Source organism: Trichomycterus rosablanca, chromosome 7 (genome assembly GCF_030014385.1).
Source record: "Trichomycterus rosablanca isolate fTriRos1 chromosome 7, fTriRos1.hap1, whole genome shotgun sequence".
Taxonomy (NCBI): Eukaryota; Metazoa; Chordata; class Actinopteri; order Siluriformes; family Trichomycteridae; genus Trichomycterus; species Trichomycterus rosablanca.
This window is the reverse complement of record NC_085994.1, coordinates 30,908,826-30,933,750: the sequence shown is the minus strand read 5'-3', so window position 1 is coordinate 30,933,750 and position 24,925 is coordinate 30,908,826. Positions and strand designations below refer to the sequence as shown.

General features: G+C 38.3%; 1 protein-coding gene across 1 annotated transcript in view; it reads right to left on the bottom strand.

Annotated features, from left to right (window-relative positions):
• The window catches only part of srpk3 (SRSF protein kinase 3), a 30,592-nt gene extending 8,835 nt beyond the window's left edge, over positions 1-21,757 (bottom strand). Inside the window, exons 1-10 of the mRNA XM_062999218.1 lie at positions 21,708-21,757; positions 20,915-21,023; positions 17,971-18,374; positions 15,122-15,230; positions 13,280-13,367; positions 12,936-13,023; positions 12,710-12,816; positions 10,080-10,245; positions 7,072-7,097; positions 1,060-1,246 (exon numbers count right to left, since the gene is read on the bottom strand). Of these exons, the coding sequence (XP_062855288.1) occupies positions 1,060-1,246; positions 7,072-7,097; positions 10,080-10,245; positions 12,710-12,816; positions 12,936-13,023; positions 13,280-13,367; positions 15,122-15,230; positions 17,971-18,374; positions 20,915-21,023; positions 21,708-21,723 (1,300 nt within the window). The 5' untranslated portion in view covers positions 21,724-21,757. The remainder of the gene's footprint in view (positions 1-1,059; positions 1,247-7,071; positions 7,098-10,079; positions 10,246-12,709; positions 12,817-12,935; positions 13,024-13,279; positions 13,368-15,121; positions 15,231-17,970; positions 18,375-20,914; positions 21,024-21,707) is intronic.
• Positions 21,758-24,925: the final 3,168 nt, after the last annotated feature.

The following is a 24,925-nucleotide window of genomic DNA, read 5'->3' as shown; positions in this document are numbered from 1 at the left end:
ATTTAAATCTAAAAAGCATTACAAAGTCATTCCTGATGCTCTGAAGTCATTTCCACACACTACAGTAAGACTTGGAAAAGTGCTAAATTCAGATCTTTAAATGTGCATAAATGACTCATCCACAAGATAAACCCAAACGAACATCTAAGGATCTGCAGACCTTAATTGCTTCAGATCAGCTCAGCTGTGATGATTTCACTATTTGAAAAGCACTGGCAGAAGGCAAAATCAATTTGAGAGTAGCCAGGCAAAAATTCCTGCTGATTCCTGAACTGATAAGTTAAAAGTGAAGCTTTTTAAAAGACATGGGTCCAGGCACATCTGGGGTCTGTCCGAAAACCTAGTGAGCTATCTACATAGATGGTGAAGACAATTTCAGTATTCAGCTAACTGTGTTGGCTCAGTAAGCGAAACTGTGGTGACGTAATCACTAAAATTGTTGTTTAAGTAGTGTGTCCAAATTATATGCTTTATAAGGCAATTACTTATTAGAATCCTCTCTACTTAGGCAGCTGCTTAGGTAGGCAGTAGGCAAAAAGGCAGCTCACTAGGTTTTCGAATAGACCCCTGGTGTAAATAAATGTAACATAGTCTATGTGGGGATGCTGTGCTGCCCAAGGGCCTGGGAGACTATGGAGTCATAACTGACAAAACCATACATATTGCGCTTCAAGAAAATGCTTAAAATGCTATTTTTGAGCCACCCTGTGGTAGGAGCTAAAATGACTGGTCATTCTCAGAAGCCATTCATTACGGCTGACTCAGCCAAGGTTATATTTCCTGTTATCAAAAGCATTTTGTAGCGGTTGCGTTCAAAATTGGCTCAACTAGTTATTTGTGGGGGAGGACTTTTCTCCACATACGTGATATAGCTATTTATTTCAATCATTTAAAACCTGTGTTTTCTGTTTTTTAATTTTTTTTTATGTTACATTTTGTTAGATGATCTGAAACTATTCAGTCTGACAAATATGTACATAGAGAAAGAAATCAGGAAGAAATAATGTAGCTGCTTTTAAAAAGCACTGTAGAATATTTATATATTGCAGTATTCCTTACCTTGTGCTTCCTCGTCCTCTTCACTGAGCTTCCAGAGTGGCCGTGTGTTTCCACAACTGTCTGATGGGGCTACTCCGTCTAGCTCCTCCAGCCTCTGCAGATCCTGGAGCCTCTCATCCAGTAGCCGCTGCTGCCGCTTTGCCTTGCGCTTCATCTTCTTCTTTTTGTTCTTTGACAACTTGCCCAACTGAACATGCACACAGAAAAACAGAATGCGGAGAAGACGGTGCAGGTCAGGAAGAGGTTTTAATAATAAGACATATCAGACAGTGTTTAGTCAGATCTAACAGCAACAATTTTAAAAGCTCTACAGAACTTAAACTGTCATGTGTTACCTTAAGCCTTAAATACACTACATACATCCTAACTGGTTATTAAAAAGAGTGAGAATCATCCACTTATTATTTGATTATTAATGGAAACTTCTTTTCTTAATATATACATTTTTAAATGTTTTTAATGTTTCTTATCTTCATAATAATTCGTCATTTATTCCAGTCCACTAGCTGAGCCTACTTATCTGAACAACCAGAAAGACAGCTACCAATCACCACCTTTTCCATAATGCTAATTATGTGGCATAGTAGAGAAGCTAAACTGCCGTAGGGTACAGGGAATATCTATTTTTTTGGCAGCTGACATGGACCTCAAATTGGTTTTATTTTGATCTATAGGGGATATAGAAATGCCATCCCTTCCACACATATAAAATGGCTATAAAACTATGTTCTCTTGCCCACACACTACTACACCACTGTCAGGTTTGTGCACACATACTCTCCCCGCAAAAGGCGAGTACTTTACTGCTTCACCACTGTAAAGCCCCAAATTTAAGATGCTTTTTTTGCATACGCTACTCACTGTGAGATGTCCAGTATTTTCACTGATCAACTAATATGAATGAATTTGATGTCTGCGACTCTAGCTGGGACAGAGGCATATTCCCCACTGTTACATCTCCTTTCCTATTCATTATTTTTTTTTAATCATTTGGGATTTGAGATTACAAAATATTGCAGCTTTACATTACACTAGTCAAACAGAATTGACCTGGCATTACCTTGCTGAAACAATGATGGACTTTCCTGGAAAAAACGTCACCTTTATGGCACCATAGTCTCTCAAATCCCAATATGTGCATTTGCTTTAATTAATAATAATAATAATAATAATAATACATTTTATTTATAACGCACTTTACATTTGAAAACAAATCTCAAAGTGCTACAGAAAAACAGTAATATAAAACATGAAATATAAAACAAATATAAACATAGCATTATGAGACATACATCATAAAATCAGCGTTAATTTAACAGTCATAACATCTGTTAAAAAGAAAAGTTTTTAGACCCTTTTTAAAACTCTCAATCGTCTGTGGTGCCCTCAGATGGTCAGGAAGGGCATTCCATAGACGAGGAGCAGCAGAACAGAAAGCCCGATCACCCATGGTACTTAGTTTAGTTCTGGGAATGTGGAGAAGATTTGATTTTGCAGAACGGAGGGATCGCAATGAAATTTTAGGGGTAAGAAGTTCTTTCATGTAGGGCGGTGCATTTCCATAGATGCACTGATATGTAAGGAGAGAAATTTTATATTCTATCCTTGCAGAGACAGGGAGCCAGTGGAGTGAAAGAAGGATAGGTGTGATGTGCTCGTGTTTCCGTACTCTCAGCAGGATCCGTGCAGCACTATTCTGGATATACTGTAATCTCTGGAGACTCTTGGTAGAAATCCCGATGAGAAGTGCATTGCAGTAATCCAGCCTGGAGGAAACAAATGCGTGAACCAGCTTTTCAGCATCTGAGACGGTGATGGTAGGACGAAGTTTGGCAATGTTTCTGAGATGATAAAAGGAGGTCTTGCATAGATGTTTAATATTGGCTTCAAAAGTGAGTTGAGGGTCGAATTTTATGCCAAGATTGATAACCGTTGAAGAGGGAGAAATAGTATGACCAGCCAGTGTAATACTGGTTATAGGGGATGACTGGGTCTGGAGTGAGGTGCCAACCAACATCACTTCAGTTTTTGCACTATTTAGCTGAAGAAAGTTGTGTTTCATCCACAAACTTATCTCCTCCAGGCAGGCAGAGAGTATTGAAAGAGATGCTGATGAAGATGATGATGAGGGAGCAGCAGAATGGAGGGAATTTGTGTCAATTTTCATGTAAAGTTGTATATCATCAGCGTAGCAGTGAAATGAAACTCCATAGCGTTTTATAATTTGGCCAAGGGGAAGCATGTATAGGGTGAAAAGGACGGGGCCCAGGACTGACCCCTGGGGGACTCCGCATGTCACAGCATATGACTGGGACCTTGCATTTCCAATAGAGATGTACTCTGTTCTGTCGGTAAGATAGGACTGAAACCAAGCCAGGGCAGCATCAGTGAGTCCAATGGTGTGGTATAACCGGCGTAAGAGCATACCATGGTCAATGGTGTCAAATGCTGCCGATAAATCCAGGAGGACAAGCAGAGAAGGTGAGCCAGCGTCAGCCATCATCAGAAGGTCATTGGTAACTTTAACCAAGGCCGTTTCTGTGCTATGAGCAGAGCGGAAACCAGACTGAAATTTTTCAAAAAGGTTGTTGTGTTTAAGGTGATCCTGGAGATAAGTGTCAATTACACTGTATTTTCACACATATGCATGTCACCCATGCTGTGGGTTGTTTTTGCACCTTTGATGTTAAGTGTGGGCCATCGTTTTCATCTTTTTTTCTAAAAACACTTTTAACCACAGCACACGTTTCCACTGTGTCTTTCAGTCCATTAGAAAGGAGCTTGGGCTCAAAGAAAAAGGCAGCATTTCTACATAGCATTGATGGATGGCTTTCTCTCTGCTCAATTGAAATTCAGGTTCCACTGTTTTGATTTGATGGTGGACTATGTCCAGGGACAACGGTTTTTCAAAGTACTTCCCAGCCCATGTGGTTATATTTATTATAGTAGCATGACTGCTTCTAATGCAATCTTTCTGCATTAGCCCTATACAGATTGAGATTATGTACTGTAAATGGTCTCCAATTGACAAATATTCTTTTTTAATCTTACAGAGCATTTGGTGGATTTTACTTTTATAAACAATTGTAATTCCCTCACCTGTTACCAGTTAACCTGCTTTATGTGCAATGTTTCAAAGCAGTGAGCTTTGGGCCATCAACCAAAAGGTGGAGAGTTCGAATCCTAGCTCTGCCATTCAGCTACTGTTGGACCCTTGAGCAAGGCCCTTAACCCTGTCTGCTCCAGGGGAATCATACAATGGCTGACCCTGTGACTGACCCTGTATATATGACAAATAAAGGCACCCTGTTCTATTCTATGACTTAAAATTTCTATGCACTTTTTAATTTGACCATGTTCCAACTTGTTTTGTGTTTTGCCAGCATCAAATTCAAAATTTGTTAATATCTACAAAATATAATCAAGTTGGTCAGCCAAAATATTAAAAGTCCTTTTGTGCTTTTTTATTTACATAAAGGTTGATGAGTTTTGTAATTTTTAAGTCAATTTGCTCATAAGCTTAGATTGACCAAACACAAAAGACTAAACTCAGCAGTGACTTGGTTATTTATCTACTACTCATGTTTAACAAGGTTTATTAAACAGGAATACCATTACTTCACTTCTCGATCAGCTGTTATCTTGTCAACACAAATTAATTCAAACACACAGCTCTGCTAACAACTGGCTAAATTCTCAAGTGATTTTGAGGGAGCTCTTGGGTTACACTGACACAGCAAGACCAAAACATTACAGTGGAGCACACCCGACACCAATATGCCATTTCCTGCTAAAGGACAGGTTTGGAATGGAAGCACCCTGATCCAAATGCGACACTGTGGTCATGCTGACGCGCACTGCAAAACTGACTCTCCGACAGACACAAACCTATGCTGCATAGCCTGATTTAGCTTGGCATCCTGGGAATGCCCTTCAGGGGTCACCAGGACAGCTAGACTCATTTCCACTGTTGAGCTTAAAAAAGTGATTTAAATAGAAATGGGTCACTGCACAATATCTTCAGATAAAGTTCTACTAAATGGAAAGTTAACCGGTACTAACTGCTTTAAATATTTCAAAATGCTGCTGTTTGACCCTGATTCTACATAAACTAACCACCATCTAAGCAGGTGAGATAAAAAAAAAAAAGCCTAGTCAAAGAACCTAAAACAGAAAGAATATTAAAAATACTTTTACTTTAATACTCTTACAAAAGACACCTCGTTATGCATTATGTATTAAAAAGTTAACCCAGAAATATAGCAACTGTGGCAATGGTTTGAGAAACACAGAGCAATATGGTGTAATAAAGTTAGATTAGACTTACAAACATAACATTAAAGCCAATAAACAATTATTTTTTTATACTGACAACACACTAAACCCATGCCATCAAACACCAAACCAAACAATTAACATGATGGACACTTTAGAAGTGACTTTACAGTAATGTAGACACTTTGAGTCGCTACCAAAAAACCACTTAAATCATTTTACATCAATCTGATGCTTGTTCAAACTGACCTGAAATAGCAATTTGTGATATTACTCAGTTTACAGGGTTCATGTACAGTAGATTCTTTGAAGTTACATTCTATATCTCTCCAAGCACAAATTTTTTTTTTTTATCCCCCCCCCCAATTTTCTTCCCTAATCTAGTCGTATCCAATTACCCTGATTGCGTTATGTTTCACCTCTACCAATACAACCTTCCACTGCTGACTGAGGAGCTTCGCAACTAACACACGCCCCCTCCGACACGTGTGCAGTACCGACTGCCTCTTTTCACCTGTGAGTTCATATGCGGGTCAGCCTTGTGCACGAAGAGCCACACCCTGATCAGCATTATTCCCCAACTCTGCGCAGGCGGCATGAGTCGGCCAGCAGAGGTCGTAATTGCACCAGTTATGAGGGACCCTGATCCGGCTTGTCCCACCCTGTGAACAACAGCCAGTCGTTGTTCTTTCAGCCACCCAGCCGGATGGCAGAGACGAGATTTGATACAATGTATTAGAAATCCCAGCTCTGGTGTGCTAGCCTATTTTACCGCTGCGCCACCTGAGAGGCTTACAATTGTTATTTTTTAAAAGGGTTGTTTTTTTTTTAAGATAGAGGCTGCACACCAATCTATGATTTTTAATAAATATTGGAATTTATTTATTGCACTTTTAGGCAACTTGTCAGCAAAAAGGGCAAATTATCAGAATCAGAATCCTTATTACTTAAATGTCCAAAAATCAAAGGCCAAGTACTATTCACATTTGGTCACTAAATGTTTTTATAGATATGGATCGTGTAGGCTTTGTATCTCCACAACTGTGATAACACAGCATGTAGGAAATTCTAGTTGATCAGCGTACCTTCCTGCACTCACACACTTGCTATTTTTTGCCATTATTTTATTTATTCCCACCATGCACTGGTTGTCTTATTTCCCCCAACTCTACAATTTGGTCCTGTGGTAACGTCATGCTCTAAACTTAGTCTTGTTGGAATAGGGTATTTCTAAAGCAGTTTATTTGTTAAGATGTGTTGAGGGTTGTAACTGTATTAAAGCAGGTTAGAAGATGTGAAACGGGTTTAAACATGCAATGTGACACTTTAAACAGCCTGCAAATTGACACTACAGATTAGTAAAGGGAAAGCATACCTAGAACCAAATAAATGCTTTAAACATATCAATTAGTGAACATCTCTAATTTACATTTATCTTTATAAATATAACCTGAATCAAAATGTGAACGTGTATAAACCTGATAAAAGTAAGTATACCATATTTATTGGAAGGTCAACATTTTCTTTAAGAGTTTACAAGATGCAAAACTAAAAACATCCCATGTCCATTTCATCAAATGAGTGGATATAGCCATGTAAAATTGCAAGTGTTCCAGTGCACTAGTGCCTACAGTAAGTGAGAAGCAGTAAAGCAAAACAAACTCGTGTGACTGCACCAGGGAGAAACAGAACACCTACTGAATCACCTCAGAAAAGCAGTCACTGCTATTAACGTACCTGTTTGTCCCTCGGAGCCGTGCTAACTGCCATCAGAAAAATAGAAGACAGAAAACCACAATGAGTAAGAAAGGGGAAGAAAACAGAAAAAGAACAATAGGATAAAGTTAGAAAGCACACAGAAAGAGATAGAAAATTAAAATGACTGGAATATTTACCAAGGAAACAGAAGCACCAAAGAGAAAAAGATACAGTATGCGCATCGATCGCTTGTTTAAAGCATCAGTACAAGTCAAGAAATAAGAAATAAATAATTCAATTGAATTGCTTGATTCCAATTAAAGCAGGTGGGTCCAGTGCCACCCGCAACGACACTCGGAGCAAGGCAGGAACACAGAGTACCAGTTCAACAAAAGACAACACACACATTCACCCACTCACACCTAGGAGTAAATTATAGTAGCCCTTTACTTATTAAAGTTACAACAAAAAGAACGTGAAAAGAGACAGTGACCAGAGGACACTTATTATCCTGCAATCATAAGTTACAATGTATACGCAGAGGGAGGCAAATAATGTATACACACTTACACAAAACCTGAATAAAAGTTCATTTCTTCCAAGAGCACCACCAGTACAGCTGGTCATGTACAATACAACACATCCTTTTCGCGTCCACCATGTTAAATGAGAACAATGTCGGGGAATCATCTTTTGAAGTGTGTATGCATTTTTGTCCCCTCAATATTTTATACGTTTATTTTCATTAAATTGTATACACATTAACATAGAGATCGGCGATATTTCCCAAATGTAACCGATCCGATCGCGTGATATATAAAGATCACCTCCATGTTAAGCTTAACAGCTCAGTGGATTGATCCAGACTTTGAGCTACAAAGCACCAACCATCACATCAACCATCGTACAGAAACCATCGTGAAAGCTCTTCACGACCTAAAATAACATAATTAACGTTGTGCATCATACATACTTCAGGATCATCTGCTCTGACTGACAGAAAACTTTTAGCTCCACAGACGGAATGAGTCTGACTCATTCACTGGTTACAGATCTGTGGTAACAGCAGTTTAATTAAGCTTTTTAATGTAAGAGAGTCACACAAAATGTTCTGTAGTAGCTGGTGTTTATTTAAAACCACGACATTATTTAATAACAGTAAACACGGATAACTGAGAAAAGAAACTTACGCTTTGCATAAAATGAATCGACTCATGAATCACTTATATCGATACTGTGAACAGAGCGTCTCTCTTAAAGGCACACACGTGAATGATTCTGACACCGGTTTATCTTCACTGTTCGTCCTGTTTTTAAGGTTTTTTCAGACTGAACTGTATAACATCTAACCTGCGTGTGGTCAGTTAGACTAATGAGATATGACTCCCGTTGGTGAAAAATGAATTGCTTTAGTTTTAGAAGTAAAATGCCGCCACACCCCCTGGTCAGGCACTCGCACCCCACAGGTTGGAAACCCCCCCCATCGGAATCGGCTATCGGTCGCTCTGAAAAGAAATCGGAGATCGAAATCGGCGTCAAAAACCCCGATCGGTACATCTCTACATTAACATAATACCCAAAGATAAGGGGAATTCAATATTGCTGATAGCATATCAGATTGCACATGTGTTTTCATTGACAAACCGAACACGTATTTTGTAAATATAAAAAAAAAAAAAAAAAAAAAAAGAATGTGACACCTGCAACACACTCATCAAAGACAGAGGCAAAATAGGACAAAGGTTATAAAAGTAACGCTGTTTCGGAAGGTTCCACTATTAGCAGTTTAACTGGTAACAGGTAAGGTAATCGAGATTGAGTATAAAAGAAGCATCCAGCAATGGCTTAGTCTTTGCAAGAAAGGATGGGTAGTAGTAGCTCACCACTTTGTGCCAAACTTTATGATAAAATTATTAGTTAGTTCAGAGACAATGTTTCTCAGTGCAATATTGTAAAGAATTTAGGTCTTTCACCATCTACAGTTCATAATATTATAAAAAGATTGAGGGAGTCTGGGAAAATCTGCGTAAAAGCAAATAGTGAAAAACTGCAGTATGTGTGTGCCCATCAAGCCCTCAGGCAATACTGTCTGAGAAAATGTTATGTTACAGGGCTCGGGAGTACTTTAGAAAATCATTGCCACTTAACACAGTCAAGAAATGCACCCTGAAACAACCTGAAATGCAACAGCAAAGAGGAAGCCATATAATAAATCTGTGCTAAAAACAAATTGGACAAGTCCATGTTTCAGCATGTTTTTGGAGAAAACCAAAAGTTGGGTTCTACATGTCAAAGATAAAAAAGACCAACCCTAGACATTTGCTGTTGTGTAGACAACATATTTTCCCAGGAACTCCATGCCTTTTTCTGCAAGACAATGCCACAAGGCCTCATTTTGTACAAGTTACAACAGTGTGGCTTTGTAAACATGTATGCTGATCTATCTTCTATTAAAAATGTATAGCGCATCATGAAATTTTGTGCAGGTGGAGACTTGGATACAGCAAGAATGGGCAAAAATTCACTTTCATAACTGCATGATTTCTAAACAATTCCCAAATGATTAAAAAGTGTAATTAAATAACGTGATGTGAACCAGTGGTAAACAAGCCTCTGTCCCTGCCTTTTTGAGTGTGTTGCAGACATCCGTTTCTAAATTTGTTTAGATTTAACAAATTAAGTTAATTCTTGAAAACGCTGAAAATCTTTTTGTCCTTTTTTCTTATATATAAGCTTGTCCCTATTGATAAGGATGTGTTTTTCTAACTTTTAATAACCCATAGCATCTGTAAAAATATAACACACAAACTTTTTGCATACGCTCCAATTTGTGATTGGAAAAACTGAAACTATATGCAATATCTAGGTAACAATATCTAATTGTATTTAAAGTTTTGTTACAACTGGTATGGAGATTTAATAGAAGCATGATTATATAAAATACTCAATTTGCCGGGATATGTTTCTCATACTGGTACACAACTGATGCAGTTTCTGACTCTAACCATGAGTTAGTAACATTTCCAGAGAAAAGCATTGTGCTTTACCAGAAGATCCTGAGGGAGGAGGAGCTCCAGCTTTCTGCCACAGTGTAGCCTCGGCTGCCAGTCGCCTTACATACACATCTGTTACATCCAGCAGGATGTTTTCTGGCTTTATATCTGTATGAATGATCTTACATTTAGTGTGCAGGTAATCCAGACCCTGCAAAACCTAAGCAACAAGAGAACAACAGGTTATTTATTTCATATCCATTTTGTAGCTTACAAAAACATTTCAACAAAAAGGTGAGCTGTATTAATGTACAGGGCAATAGGGAAAATATGCAGGCTGCACAAAGCTGCAAATGTTCCACAGGTCTCAGGCTCAGAACTCCTGATATATGCCAATAAATCTTTAAACCCAAATAAGAATGACTGTCACTAGTACTTTCTTTATACCATTATAATACTAAATGCTTAAATGCCTATTAATGAAGGGTTCAATGCCATGTGCCGTGACATTTCCCTCATCACCAGGAATAAAATGATCTGCAATATAAGCCGCTGTAGCTTTTCTCTGGGTCTGTACCAGACACCATAGCCTTGGTGACCTCTGGCATCAGTCTTGGTTTATGGCTTGTACCTCCTCAGACACTGTTGATAGGTACTTTCCATGACTGCCTGTGAGCACCCCTTGCTGTTTAGAAGATACTGCAACCTAGTTTTCTGACTACAATGATTTCAAATTATATCAAAGTTATGATAAACTATGCTGATCATATCTGCTGCATTTAACAAGTGAACTATGAGTAACTACCATCAGCCCAACATTTAATATATATCCCTGATCGTCACATGCACAATTGTTGTAGAATAGACATTGCAATTCACATTTTGGGATACTAAATACTAAAGAACACGTTAATAATGTTTTAACTTTGGAAGAGTTCAGAAATTAATATTTGCTGGAATAATTTACACATACTTTTAATGCAGAAGCTTTTTTTCAAAGCAACTTACAATTGTGACAGTACAGTAGACCCTTGACTTATGAATTTAATTGGTTCCGAAGGGCTGTTCTTAAGTCAAAAGGTTCGTTAGTTAAACCTATTTTTCCCATAGGAAATAATGTAAATAGAGTTAATTCGTGCCAGACCTCCAACCCCCCCCCCCCCCCCCAGCTAACCTTTCTAATGTCTTAAAAGGTTTTTTTTTTTGTTATAAATACAAGTATATTTTCCCTTAAATCTTAAATTATAGAATAGATAATACTGTAATAAACAATAATAAACAACAATAGTACCGTACATAAAACAACACACATCACATTTCAGTACAGTACTTGTGCTGTACCATACACCATAATACATTTCCTTCTTTTTTTATATAAAATGTATCTACCAGAAACAACAATAACTCTCATATTTCTCTATTATTTCCTTCTTTATTTCAATAGCGTTGCATTCTGTAGGTGTAATCGCACGAAAGAAAAACTTCCTTTTTCTCTCTTACTCACTGTCCCCTCTGTCTGATACACAGTGACAGCTACTGGCAGGAGTAATTATACAACAACAAATAGCATTAGATTGTTTTATTTTCTCACCACTGCGCTTTCTCTGCATTCTTTGAGGTCATTTTAATATAGAATTTTACAAAATATAAAGGAAACACCGAAAAAACACCATCCGCTCTCCGCTCACTGTATATCTATATATATAGAGAGAGAGACGGTTGTAGTTCACGTGTTTCGCAAATTTCGGTTCGTAATTCGAAATTTTTTCGTACGTTAAGTTGAAAAAGATCGTTTGTAACCCAAAATGTTCGTATTGTAAACCGTTCGTAACTCAAGGGTCTACTGTATACATTCTATGTAATTGAGGGTTAACAGCCTTACTCAAGCGCCCAACAGTTTCCAATTACTAATCCTGTACTCTGACTGCTAGACTACTACAACTTTCAATCGCAGCTTTCATTACTCTTGACATGCTCTATACCAGTCTTTTACATTACTGTCGGTGACTTTATGCCACTCCTGGTGCAAAAATTCATTGTTTGATGGCTTGTGGCCATTTTCCTCTTTAACACGTTTCAGAGGTTTGTAATAAGGTTTAGGACTGGAGATTTAGCTGGGATTTAGCCCATGACAGGGTCTTGATCTGGTGGTCCTCCAATAACACCTTGATTCAGCTGGCACACAATCCCGAGTTAACGCTGATCCATGTGCCCTTTACAAAGACAAATGCCTGATTCCTGCCTTGCTGAATCACCTACAGATCATCACTGATGCTCCACCTAATTTCACAGTAGGTGGAAGACATCACTCTCCAGTTCTCTGTAAGCTCCATTAAGTCTCTGTTAGCTGTTAGGTGTTGGGCCAAGCTGAAAATTAGACCTTTATGGTACAATCCGTATGGTCCTGTGAAAACGTCAGCATGGCTCTTCTTTTGTTCTTACTGATGAAGAGCTTTTTTTTTTTTTTTTTTTTTACTTTAAATTCAGCCTATTAGAGAGCTGTTCTGAAATGTCCCCGCCATGCATGTTACCCCAGCTGCCGTTTTCTTTTCTTTTTGTAAAGGTTTGAGATTTGTTTAGGCATTAAACACCTAATTTAGCTTTCTTTAGCTTAGCTAATCATGATCACATAAACTCATGAAGCAAAACATAGACTGTGCATCTTTCGCAGTTGGCTGTCCTACCTGACGGAGAATGCTCTTCACACAGACCAGAGGCAGGCCCATATAGTTAGATTTAATAATCCATTTAAGCAGCTGATGTCCAAGAACCTCCAGCACCATACACACATCTTAGCATGAAAGTCAAGGTTTGTTAAATAAAGATTACTTCTAGATATGGCTATATATGGTTATTAGGCTTAAACTTAAACTGTGCAGCTAAAGAACCCCTGTGATTCTGAAAGGATACGGACGCCATGGACTCCTGAAATCTTAAAATCATCGATGAGTTGAACTATCGTTTCACGTTTGGGGTCTTTAGGATCACTGTCTCGAACCTGTTAACATGCAAAAATTGCAAAAACACACGTTAACTTGTTAAACTTGTCAACATTTCAATATCTGATATAAACACACATAATCCACACTATTATTTAATTAAGTATATGTAGTTTTGGGTTATTAAGTTAATTTAAATAAATGTAAAAAATTAAAAACAATCTGAATCTAAAACCTCAAAAATAGGAAGGAAATGTAAGCCGTACAAGCAGCAACTAAAATGTATAAATTATTTTAAAAAGGTTTCATACTTACACATTTAAGTAGTTTAATCTCATCTAGTGCAGTCTCTGTGTAATGTGGGGCACTCTTAACCACCTTTAGGGCCACAAATCTCTTCCTCCTTTAAACAAAAATACAATCATTTTTTGCAAGAATCACAATTCAAGACGCTGACATATTATTTTAGTTTTTTCTTTCTTTAAAACTTTTGTTTATCATTGTATGACTGATGCAAGCCTTGGTCTGACCAGTAGCCACATATAGATGTAAAGTAGGGATGTAACGATGCACCACAAGACAGATTCAAATCAGTTTACATGTATAATGAATCGATATTCACTTTAAACAACAGAGGGCACTGGTGCTATTCACCTCACCTGGTTGACGTCACTACACGGTTGCCAGGTTCGAAATTTTCCAGCCAAATTTAATTGTGAGGATACTTTCTTTATTTGTATTATTCATTTATTTATTTAATGTGGGATTTGTTTTCAAATTTCATTTCAGTTTCTTTTTTACACGAAAGGGAAATGTGCAGCATTGTTTTGCATAGTTTGTACCTACTTCAGAAATAAATGGGCATTCATAATTTAAATAAATAAAAGATAAGCACAAATACAGTGTTTTATTTTATTTTTTTAAAGACTAAAAGGATAAAGTACTAAAAGGAAACTTTGTCATAATTTGTATACAATTTCGGGGAAAAAACGTATCTTGAACCACATCGCATCGTAGGTAGAGTGTATCGTTACATCCCTAATGTAAAGCCTGGACATTAAGAAAGTGGAAAAAAGAGGCATTCAGGCTTTTGAGAAGAAGTGCATCAGGAAACTAAAGAAAATCTAATGGAGGAAGATCATGACCACTGAGCAAGTTTACAGGATGGCCAGAACAAAAAAGAAGCTACTGAACCACATTAAGTCCAGCAAGTGGCACCCACATGTCAACACTGAAAGAAGTTATGACTTGTGGAAGGGCTCGGAAGACAAGAGAAACCAATAATAAGCTGTAGTCATGTGATGTAAAACTTACTTCACATACACATCTGTTTTTGTAGCATTTGCAACACAAATACTTTTATTTTCTATTAAAATTGTTCTAAAATGGACAATGCACCTATTTTACAAGATAATTTTTTGTATTGTAAACTTTTGTCACATCATAGTATTTTCTCTTGTATTTTTAATGTCATCAAATCAGTGTTTTTTTTTTTCTCCAAAAGGCATTTTAAAAACAGGGTTTTGAAATTAAATTTTTTTTGCTTAAGGTAAGTCGGTGTTGTCAGACTGTTCTGTTCATGTTCACCAGAGTGTAACCATATTAAAGCCCATCATGAATCAGATCAGAAGCGGTTCATACTGAGCTGCCTTTATAAAAGTTCATTATTATAGCCTTATTATAGTTCACAGTAGCAGGTATGACAGCGTCTGATTAGAGTGAAGGCCAAATGATACAGACAAAACAAAAGAACAGGGGTCACAGGGCCGTGTATGGCACCATGCATCCAAGCCATAGAGAAAGGGTGTTTTACATAACATTTTGTTGTTCTGTTGTATTTCCTCTGCAAGTTTTACTTTATTTGCTGATGAGCTCTTACTGAAAAGTAAAGACAGCCTTCATGCTCACATAGATTTAAAAAGCTCTTTTCTAATCCTTTAGTCTGCTTCCTGTGTAGACATTTTTAAGCTTGCATGTGTAAGTTGGACATGTGGATCAGATGTGTAGCTGTATTACAATATACCATGAACACTGACTATGCAGGACAAATAAAATACCTGATACAAAGAAAATAACTTTCATGTATAAACATACTATCTGCTAGACTAGAACATACTATAGACAACAAACACAAACATATGAGTAAATAATACTAACTGAAGATCCCAGCACAGCCACACAGTGGAGAAGTGACCCCATCCAAGCTTTCTGACCACATGATATCTCCCATTAAACAGGTCTCCGATCTTCACTGGATAATAACCTCCTAAAACACAGACAATTATAGAGGTTAAACTGGTATCAAATCAAATCTGATTCACATAATTGCAAAACACTGAATTAAAAAAATGATTGAGTGACCTTGTCTTTTCCTGAGTGATGCTATTTACTGGTATAGGTTATTTTTAAGGCCCTACCTAATTCATGTCATATGATCTAGGAAATGAGCCGTTTCCTGTGTAAAATGCAATTTGCTGTGAAGTTCAAAATTGAAGATTTGTGTTTAGCGATTTAACATTTTTCATTCGCATAGTTTATGAAATATGAAGCGCAATATGCAATATGCAACAGACTTTTCTGGGCTGTAGTATGCTGACAATGTTTGATGTATGTGTTTAAGTTTTTAGTGCATTTTGTCCATTTGGGAATTCCATAGTCAAAGGAGAAGTGTGCTTCTCTACACATGTGATCATCTCTGTGTTGCACCGGAACAGAACAAGCCAGTAAAGTATTATGCTCCCGGTGGTTTGTCTATTTACAGTTTATTTCTTTATTTATAAACTCAGCAAAGTCTAAAGGCGCTTGGGTACATTAGCAAAAGCGGTAGTCTGCAAGGAGCTAACAAAGCATCAAATGGATCTCACTGCTGAAAGGTATCAGTCAGGAGAAGAGTACAAAAGTTCCAAGGCATTACATATACAAGGGAACACAGTGAATGCAGTCATCAATAAGTGGGTTATTTATTTATTTATTTATTTGGGATTTTTACACCATGTTAAACACATGTGTCATTTAATGGCAGGAACTGGGTATTATATATCTGTCTTTGTCCTTTAGTCCATTTTATATTTTCATTTTTATTTTTATGGCTGTGAGGTAGTTTAATACTGTTCTTGTGTTGTCTTGTGTAAGAATTTCTTTTATGGTTTCAGGCATGTACACTTGTTGTCTTTCCTTTGTGTATTTAGGGCATTCTATTAAAATGTGTTTCTTAGTTGTAAGTGTCTGGCAGGTTTCACATGTTGGTGGGTTTTCTCCTTTTACCAGGTTCAATAAGTGGATAGCCCAAGTGACAACAGTGACAGTATCAAGAACTGGGCAAACCATTGTAAAAATTGTGCCAAATTAGTTATGCGGACCACATACAGACATAACTGGCTATGTCCGAAAGTGTGGTGGCCAAAGGCTTGTGATAAAGATAAGGATAATCTACGGTAGATGGAATGCCTTTTTTGTCAGTTATACATATACATGTGTACAGTACAATGAAATTCTTTACTCGGGTCAGAGCACAGAGCCTGTCTGAGGTTTATTACTGCACTGCGCCCAGTGATTCTGGGGAAGCCAGACCTGTCACAACCCCAACCAGAATAAAACATGAAAGATCAGCTCACAGCTTTAGTTAGTTGCCCTCATGCATTTACCTCCAGTTCAGCAGTCTTTGGTATGTATAAAACAGGTGTCAAACTCATTTTCACTGAGGGCCACATCAGCATTATTGTGGCCCTCAAAGGGCCGATTGTAACGTATTCTGCTGTGATTGCAGTCTGTTGTTTTTCTTGGAGGCTAAATTCTGCATTTATATTGTCCTCCTTTACCACAGACACGGCCTCATAACACAAGAGACGCACCGTTTTCTCTTCCTGAAGCACAAACTTGTTTTCATTTTCATTAAATTTCCTCCTTCTGCTTAATTTTCTTACTTATCTTCTTGTACATTTTGGGATTATGTGTAAATATTTCTTAACATCATCTACTGGTGGGATGTGTCACTTTGCAGGTCACAAAATCAGCATGCATTTTGAAAGATGCAGTTAATGTAGGATTTTACAGTGTATTTTAAGACAATTGTTCTGCCCTCACTAATAGTTTATCCCCCTTGCTCAGCTAGACACACAGACGGACAGACAGCTCCCTTCAGAATACAGTCGGTTTTATTTGCTTCCCAGCTGTGTGATACACTGTGTGCACCAGAATGAAGTAAAAATACAAACAATAAAAACAATAAAGAACTTAATACAGTACAAGCACACAGCTGTAGTCAAGTGTTCCATCTGGTACAATATGAGATTTAACCAAACGTAAAATAGCGCTAAGGAGTTAGCATAGATAAAAAGTAAATTAGTAAAGATACTAATTGCTATAGTAACGGTAACAATTGTATTTAATTACGGTAAATTTGTAACTAAAACACTGTGATATACTCACTAAACATTTACTAACAACTGAGAATATAAACGCCACCACTTACAGACAATGCTTTGGTATTATACTGCAAAATAATTATTTATATTTATTATAATTGTTTACATTACTACCCGCGTTCTTTTGCAGTAAAAGTCACATGGCTTCTCAGCGAAGGTCAAAGTTAGTTGCCATGACTACGATGTCACCGGTTGCCGCTTTAAAGGCGCAGGTGTCCCATTAAATTATAAGTGCGTCTCTGTAACGACTCGAACCATCACAACAATCGTACAGTCGTTTAAGCTCTCGCGGGCCACATAAAATGACGTGGGGGCCGGATCTGGCCCGCGGGCCGTGAGTTTGACACCCCTGGTATAAAACATACCCAATATTAAAATATTGTATTATGTTGTTATATGTTTTCCCAGGTTTTATTTAAATATTTAAACAAAATTTAAACAAAAGTATTATAGTCGTGTGTAATAAGTGTTCAGCAGACTTCAACAAGCAACAGAAGCAGGTCCAGCTCCCAGGAGCAACTTGACAACTGCTAGTGTGACCGCTAGTTAGATTTAATTTATCGAAAGTGGAAGGTGTCATACCTTTGCAGTAATCTGCAGGATTCTCCTGTTCTTCATCATCTGACCCAAGTAGTTCTGCTGGGGGTGGAGTATAGTCTGGCGGGGGCGGACTGAGAGCCTGCGGTGGAGTTGTCTGATCGGAAAGGACTGTCTGAGTAGGAGGAGTTGTAGACAAAACTGAAGGTAGGCCCGGCGAAGGTGGTATGGAAGCTGAAGGTGTGTCTGGTGAAGGTAGTATACAGAAAGATGGAAGTACGTTAACTGGGAGTGAGACAGAAGCCGAGCTGGAAACTGGCACCACCGGCTGAAGGTCTGGAGGACTTTGGGACAGATTCAGAGGAGGGGAAGGTGGTGTCTGTGCAGGAGTTGTCGATCTGTGAATGGTGAGGATGTGGCACACCTCATCTGAACCTGTGACCTGGGGCCTGTGAATGAGATAAATAAACAAGTCTTTTTCAGAGTTTTAATATGCTTCATGCATTTAGAATTTTATGCAGCTGATGGTTTGGCCTGATTTAATAGAAATAACCTTTTGAGTGGCACTGATTCAGAAAAGTAATATATGCACGGCCTTTTTTCCGTTCGGTTGCGGGGTCAGCTCCGCATTGATTTGGCACAGTTTTTACACCGGATGCCCTTCCTGACACAACCCTCCCTATTTTTATCCGGGCTTGGGACCGGCACTACAATGCACTGGTTTGTGCATCTAGCGGCTAGGTATCTATAGGACAATTCAGTGTTTCCAATTAGACTGGTGGCATGTTTTTAGACTGTGGGAGGAAACCGGACACGGGGAGAACATGCAAACTCCGCACAGAAAGTACCCGGACCGTCTTGCTGTGAGGCGACAGTGCTACCCCCCAACCTTAAAAAATCTTTATAAATAATAAAAAAAAATAAAAAAAAACATCTGCATTGGTAATGCTAAGTTATACTGGCACTAATGCAATGGAAATGGCCATTATAAAACTACTGCTTTACATAATGTTACAAGTTCTTTTAATTGCAATAATATGGACAATTAAGCCGTAGCCTAGTGGTTAAGGTACAGGACTAGTAATCAGAAGGTTGCTGGTTCAAGCCTCACCACTGCCAGGTTGTTGCTGTTGGGTCCTTGAGCAAGGCCCTTAACCCTCAATTGCTCAGACTTTAACTGTAATGTAAGTCGCTTTGGATAAAGGCATCTGCTAAATGCCAAAAATGTAAATGTAATTACATATTGACCATAACTGTTTTACTAGCCTGCATCATCCCCGGAAATAAACACTGGTCAACCCCTAATCAAGGGTCAAAAAATTTATTAATAAACACAGATGCATGCCAAAACAATGCTGTTTTTGATAATGTACCCACGAAGGTGGTAGTGTATGAAAAGAAAACAGATTATGCAACAGTATCTGGGCAGTGATAGCTCAGTGGTTAAGGTACTGGATTAGTAATCAGAAGGTTGTCGGTTCAAGACCCACCACCACCATGTTGCCACTGTTTGGCCCCTGAGCAAGGCCCTTAACCCTCAATTGCTTAAAATCATGTTCAGTCATAACTGTAAGTCGCTTTGGATAAAAGCGTCTGCTAAATGCTTAAAATGTAAAATGTATCTGAGTCATGGATGCTCTGGCACACAGTGTTATGACACAGTCATGAATGGCACTGATCCCTCTAGCACAGGAGTGTCAAACTCACGGCCCGCGGGCCAGATCCGGCCCACCACGTCATTTTATGTGGCCCGCGAGAGCTTAAACGACTGTACGATTGTTGTGATGGTTCGAGTCGTTACAGAGACGCACTTATAATTTAATGGGACACCTGCGCCTTTAAAGCGGCAACCGGTGACATCGTAGTCATGGCAACTAACTTTGACCTTCGCTGAGAAGCCATGTGACTTTTACGGCAAAAGAACGAGGGTAGTAATGTAAACAATAATAATAAATATAAATAATTATCTTGCAGTATAATACCAAAGCATCGTCTGTAAGTAGTGGCGTTTATATTCTCAGTTGTTAGTAAATGTTTAGTGAGTATATCACAGTGTTTTAGTTACAAATTTACCGTAATTAAATACAATTGTTAACGTTACTATAGCAATTAGTATCTTTACACAAAATGCTAACTCCTTAGCGCTATTTTACGTTTGGTTAAATCTCATATTGTACCAGATGTAACACTTGACTACAGCTGTGTGCTTGTACTGTATTAAGTTCTTTATTGTTTTTATTGTTTGTATTTTTACTTCATTCTGGTGCACACAGTGTATCACACAGCTGGGAAGCAAATAAACCGACTGTATTCTGAAGGGAGCTGTCTGTCTGTCTGTCTAGCTGAGCAAGGGGGATAAACTATTAGTGAGGGCAGAACAATTGTCTTAAAATACACTGTAAAATCCTACATTAACTGCATCTCTCAAAATGCATGCTGATTTTGTGACCTGCAAAGTGACACATCCCGCCAGTAGATGATGTTAAGAAATATTTACACATAATCCCAAAATGTACAAGAAGAGAAGTAAGAAAATTAAGCAGAAGGAGGAAATTTAATGAAAATGAAAACAAGTTTGTGCTTCAGGAAGATAAAACGGTGCGTCTCTTGTGTTATGAGGCCGTGTCTGTGGTAAAGGAGGACAATATAAATGCAGAATTTAGCCTCCAAGAAAAACAACAGACTGCAATCACAGCAGAATACGTTACAATCGGCCCTTTGAGGGCCACAATAATGCTGATGTGGCCCTCGGTGAAAATGAGTTTGACACCCCTGGTCTAGCGTGTATTGTTGAGGTAACATCAAAATAGGCACAGATGGAAAGAGGAGGGGGAGGGCATGAGTCAGTGTGCATATGTGGAGAAGTGAGACCCATCAGGTATTTTTAGCACACATTCATACATAGCATATCCAGTCGAAGAAATCTGGGCCATGTCCTGTCTGTTCTGTATGCATACAGCAGTGTACGTGCACAATCGTTCATACTTACCCGAGTTCAACGCTAGAAATCTCCTCTGTAGCTGATCTGCGCTGCTTCTTGTTTTTCTTTTTAGGCTTTTTAGCTCGGTTGCTCTGCGGGATTGTGTTACCGCCGGGCACTGCCATCAATCACAGAGAGAGCAGTGTTAATGCACTGCCGGATAGAGAATACGCTCACTTACTGGCCTTGTCCCAAATCTCATACTAACGAACTAAACAGTGTGTACAATGTACACGGAGAAATTAAGGATTAACAATGTCATTTATCATCTAGAAGGATGTTTGAAATACAGACACTATTGCAAGAACGGTACAAACTAGGCTGCGTCCCAAATTGACTCAAATAATGCACCGACTACAGCGTTGAAAGACGGCACTTTACAGCCAGCGTAGTGCAATTGTGTAGGAAGCATGGAGTAATTTGGGATACAGCCTGTACCAGCGCATGAACACAAACTGACAGTACAATACGGTCTATACGGTTATTTAACCCACTTAATGAATGTGTTAGCATACAAGCAAGCATGTTATACCATAACTATAAAGTGTCAATGTCTGTAATGTTATTTTAGCAACAAATACATTGCGCACTGATTGCTGGACGGACATGCTAAATGGCTAGCGCCGTCCCAATGCCCAGCTAGCGTCTCTATCCGAACTGCAGACTGAGATTTAATATCAAACTTAATACATAAAACCCTCAATAAAAGACTAGAAAAAGAACGTCACTTATTTCTGAATAAAACTACATAATGTTAGAAATTTGTAAAGAAAACAATGTTAAAAGAGTTTTAAAAACTCACCATTCGTCGATATCATCAGTGCAGCTGTCAAACGCGCGCACGCGTTTCTCTTCTTGGCTTGCGCATGCGCAGTGGGTAATCAACTAGTACAAAATGTTACATAACTATATTTACTCACTTTTATTTCGATTTTAATATTTCATGTCTGTCCTTCTTTCTGCTTGTCCGTCTGTCTGTCCGTCTCAACCTACATCTATCTGTCTGACTGTACCTACCCAAGTCGCCTTAAAAGGTATTATGGTGATGGGTATAGTACTGAATGAAATTGAATGGTATTTGAATGTTTCAGGGAATTCATGATGCCAGTCACACGGTCAATATTGCCATTTCCTTCAGCAGAAAACATCCCCACATCATGGTCAAATTCAAAAATCTTTGTTTCTCTTGCCCCAGACAAACCACTAATCTATGAGGCCAAAAAGTTCCCGTTTTAATTTGTCATTCTATAGTTCTGTGTCCCAGAACTCAACAGGCCTATCCAAATTCTCTTTAGTGTATTCCAGTCGACCCTTCCTGTGCTTTATGTCAAGAGTCATCTATGTGATCTTCTTGCCACTGACTCCTTTGCCTTAATTATTCATTCATTCATTTATTCATCATTCACTGTTTTATCACTGCTTTGTCCTGGCCAGGGTCACTGTGGGTCTGATTCATTGGGCAAAAAGCATGAACACCCCACACAGGTTGCCAGTCCATTACAGGGCAGACACATACACACTCAAAAAAACACTTTTAGTAGCTCCAATTGGCCTGATTGCATGTCTTTAAACTTGTGGTAGGAAACCAAAGCACTCAAAAAAAAAAACCTCAAAGGGAGAACATGCCAACTCTACACAGAAAGGACCCTGGTCACTCAGCCAGAAATCAAACTCAAACCGTGCTGGCTGTGAGGCAACAGCTCTACCCACTGTGCCACCCCTTGTCATCCCTTATGTCTTTTGCAGCAACACAGGGTTTATCATTGTTCTGATGAAATTGCTAGGGCCACTGGAACAAAATTTGGGCTTAATCCCACAGCCAAGCATTTTTGCTGTTGCATCATCAATTAGAAACTTCCAGACAAGCTCCGAAAGTTGTCTTTAAAAATGTTCAAGGTCTTGAAAATGTCCTTGTACCCATTGCCCCTTTGGTGTGACAAAATGATCTCCTTTCTACAACCCCGAATCAGAAAGAGTTGTGGCAGTATGGAAAATGCACTAAAAATTTAAATAAAAATGCAGTGTAGTTTTTTTTTTTTTTTACATTTACTGTTTAATTAAATTGCAGACAGTATGGACTCAGGATATTCATGTTTTGTCTGGTCAACTTTATTTAATTTATTAATAAACATCCATTCCTGCATTGCAGGCCTGCAACACATCTGAGAAACAGTTGGGATGGTAAAGAATTTACCACTTTCTAATGTTGCCATTTCGTCTCAACTCTTAAAAGATGTTTTAGACACCATTTCATGCATTTCATGACGAACTGGAGATCCTCTGCTTATCTTTGCTCCTCAAAGACTCAGCCCTACATGGATACTACTTCTTTACCTCTTTACTAACCTTAAATTGCCCCATCCCAAGTTTGTTTTGGAATGGGTTAAAGGCCTGAAATGCAGGCCTGTATAAAGTTGACCAGAGAAAAGTATGTGGACATCCTTCCTAATATCTGAGTTCCTAGCTCACCACCGCTGAGATAATGTATGGGCATGGGGGTGGGAGTGTGTGCTCTCAGCACTGGTTTGGAACCCGGATATAAATAGGAGGTTGGCATTATGAAGGACATCCGGTGTAAAAACTGCTTCAAGTCAGGAATGCGTACCAGCATGATGGTGATACCTAAATAAGGGAGCAGCCAAAAATCTATTTTATTTGAAAGCAACTTTGTGTTAACATTTTGGAGTATGTCCACATACTTTATTGTGATATTTTGTATTTTTGAATGTGTGACACATATGTGAAAGATAAAGAAAGAGGTGTGTTGTACTGTAGATTGACTGCACTGAGCAAACTCTTTCCTTCTAAATAAGTAAATAAAAGTAAAATAACATCATTAAAGAATCACACAATGAATAACAGTCAGTAGCTCTGGTAGAATTATAACTTTATTTTTTATTTTCTCATACAAATTCTAATTTCTTTTTTTTTTTCAGTATTTTGGCTCATGATTTTACATCAGAAGAGAAATCTATCTTGAGTCAAAACAAAAAAGGTTTTCATCATATTTACAGGCACATATACACAAATGTTAGCAAACTATATCCAGTACAAATACAAAAGTGATTTACATTGTCGAATAGGCTTTTGCTCTTTTCAGCCCAATTGTATTAGAAAATTATCATATATTTTTTCCCTTGTATAAAAATGTGTAAAATATGGCGATTGGCAAAGGCTTCACAAACTCCATTCTGTCCCTCTAGTGGAATCTGATGAATAGACATACAGTACGAGTACTGCACATTTGGCAAAACAGTGTTACAGACTGTACAAAAGGAAAAGTCTCTCTTTCCGTCGCCATACAAGGGCTTGCCAACACAGACACACACTGTGAGATCAGGCCAGTTTAACGCACTAGTGCTAGACTTCACCAGCTCATGCCACACATCTTAATAAGAGTTTGATGACTGTTACCACTGTTGCCACTTCAGGTGACAAACCACCACAGTTTATGAAACAGATGTGATTTGTGCATGTCTGGAGGACCTCCAGATACCAGCATCAAGAATTATATGATTTCTGTTAACCCTTGTCTGTATGCACTGACCCCGAAATTTGCTGAAATATGACTATTTATTTGTTATGCAGGATGGTTATATATTCATTGGCTTTGAATCTGATACCTTTATGGTCAAATAACATTAATTTGATAAACTGTAGTGGTATGTTGCCACTGTGTGCCATCTAGCTGCCACACACCATATAGCAAAGCAATGGTGTCACTGAATGCAACTCATCAAGTAACATAGAAATCTAGATGCTGGCTTGTATTTATCACTAGAATCACTAGGCCTCGGCCATCAACTATACCCAGAAATGCCAAGAAACAATTCAACTACATTCACATTAGTGAACTGAAATATAGTTGCATACAGTTGCATTATTTTTTAAGACTCCTTGCCAATGAAGGAGAACTAAAAAGTGTTGCATGAGTGAAATCTGGCCTCAGTGCGTAAGATTAGACCGGTATGAATCATGAACATAGCATCATGCGTTAAGTAAAACCGGATAAAAGTAAAA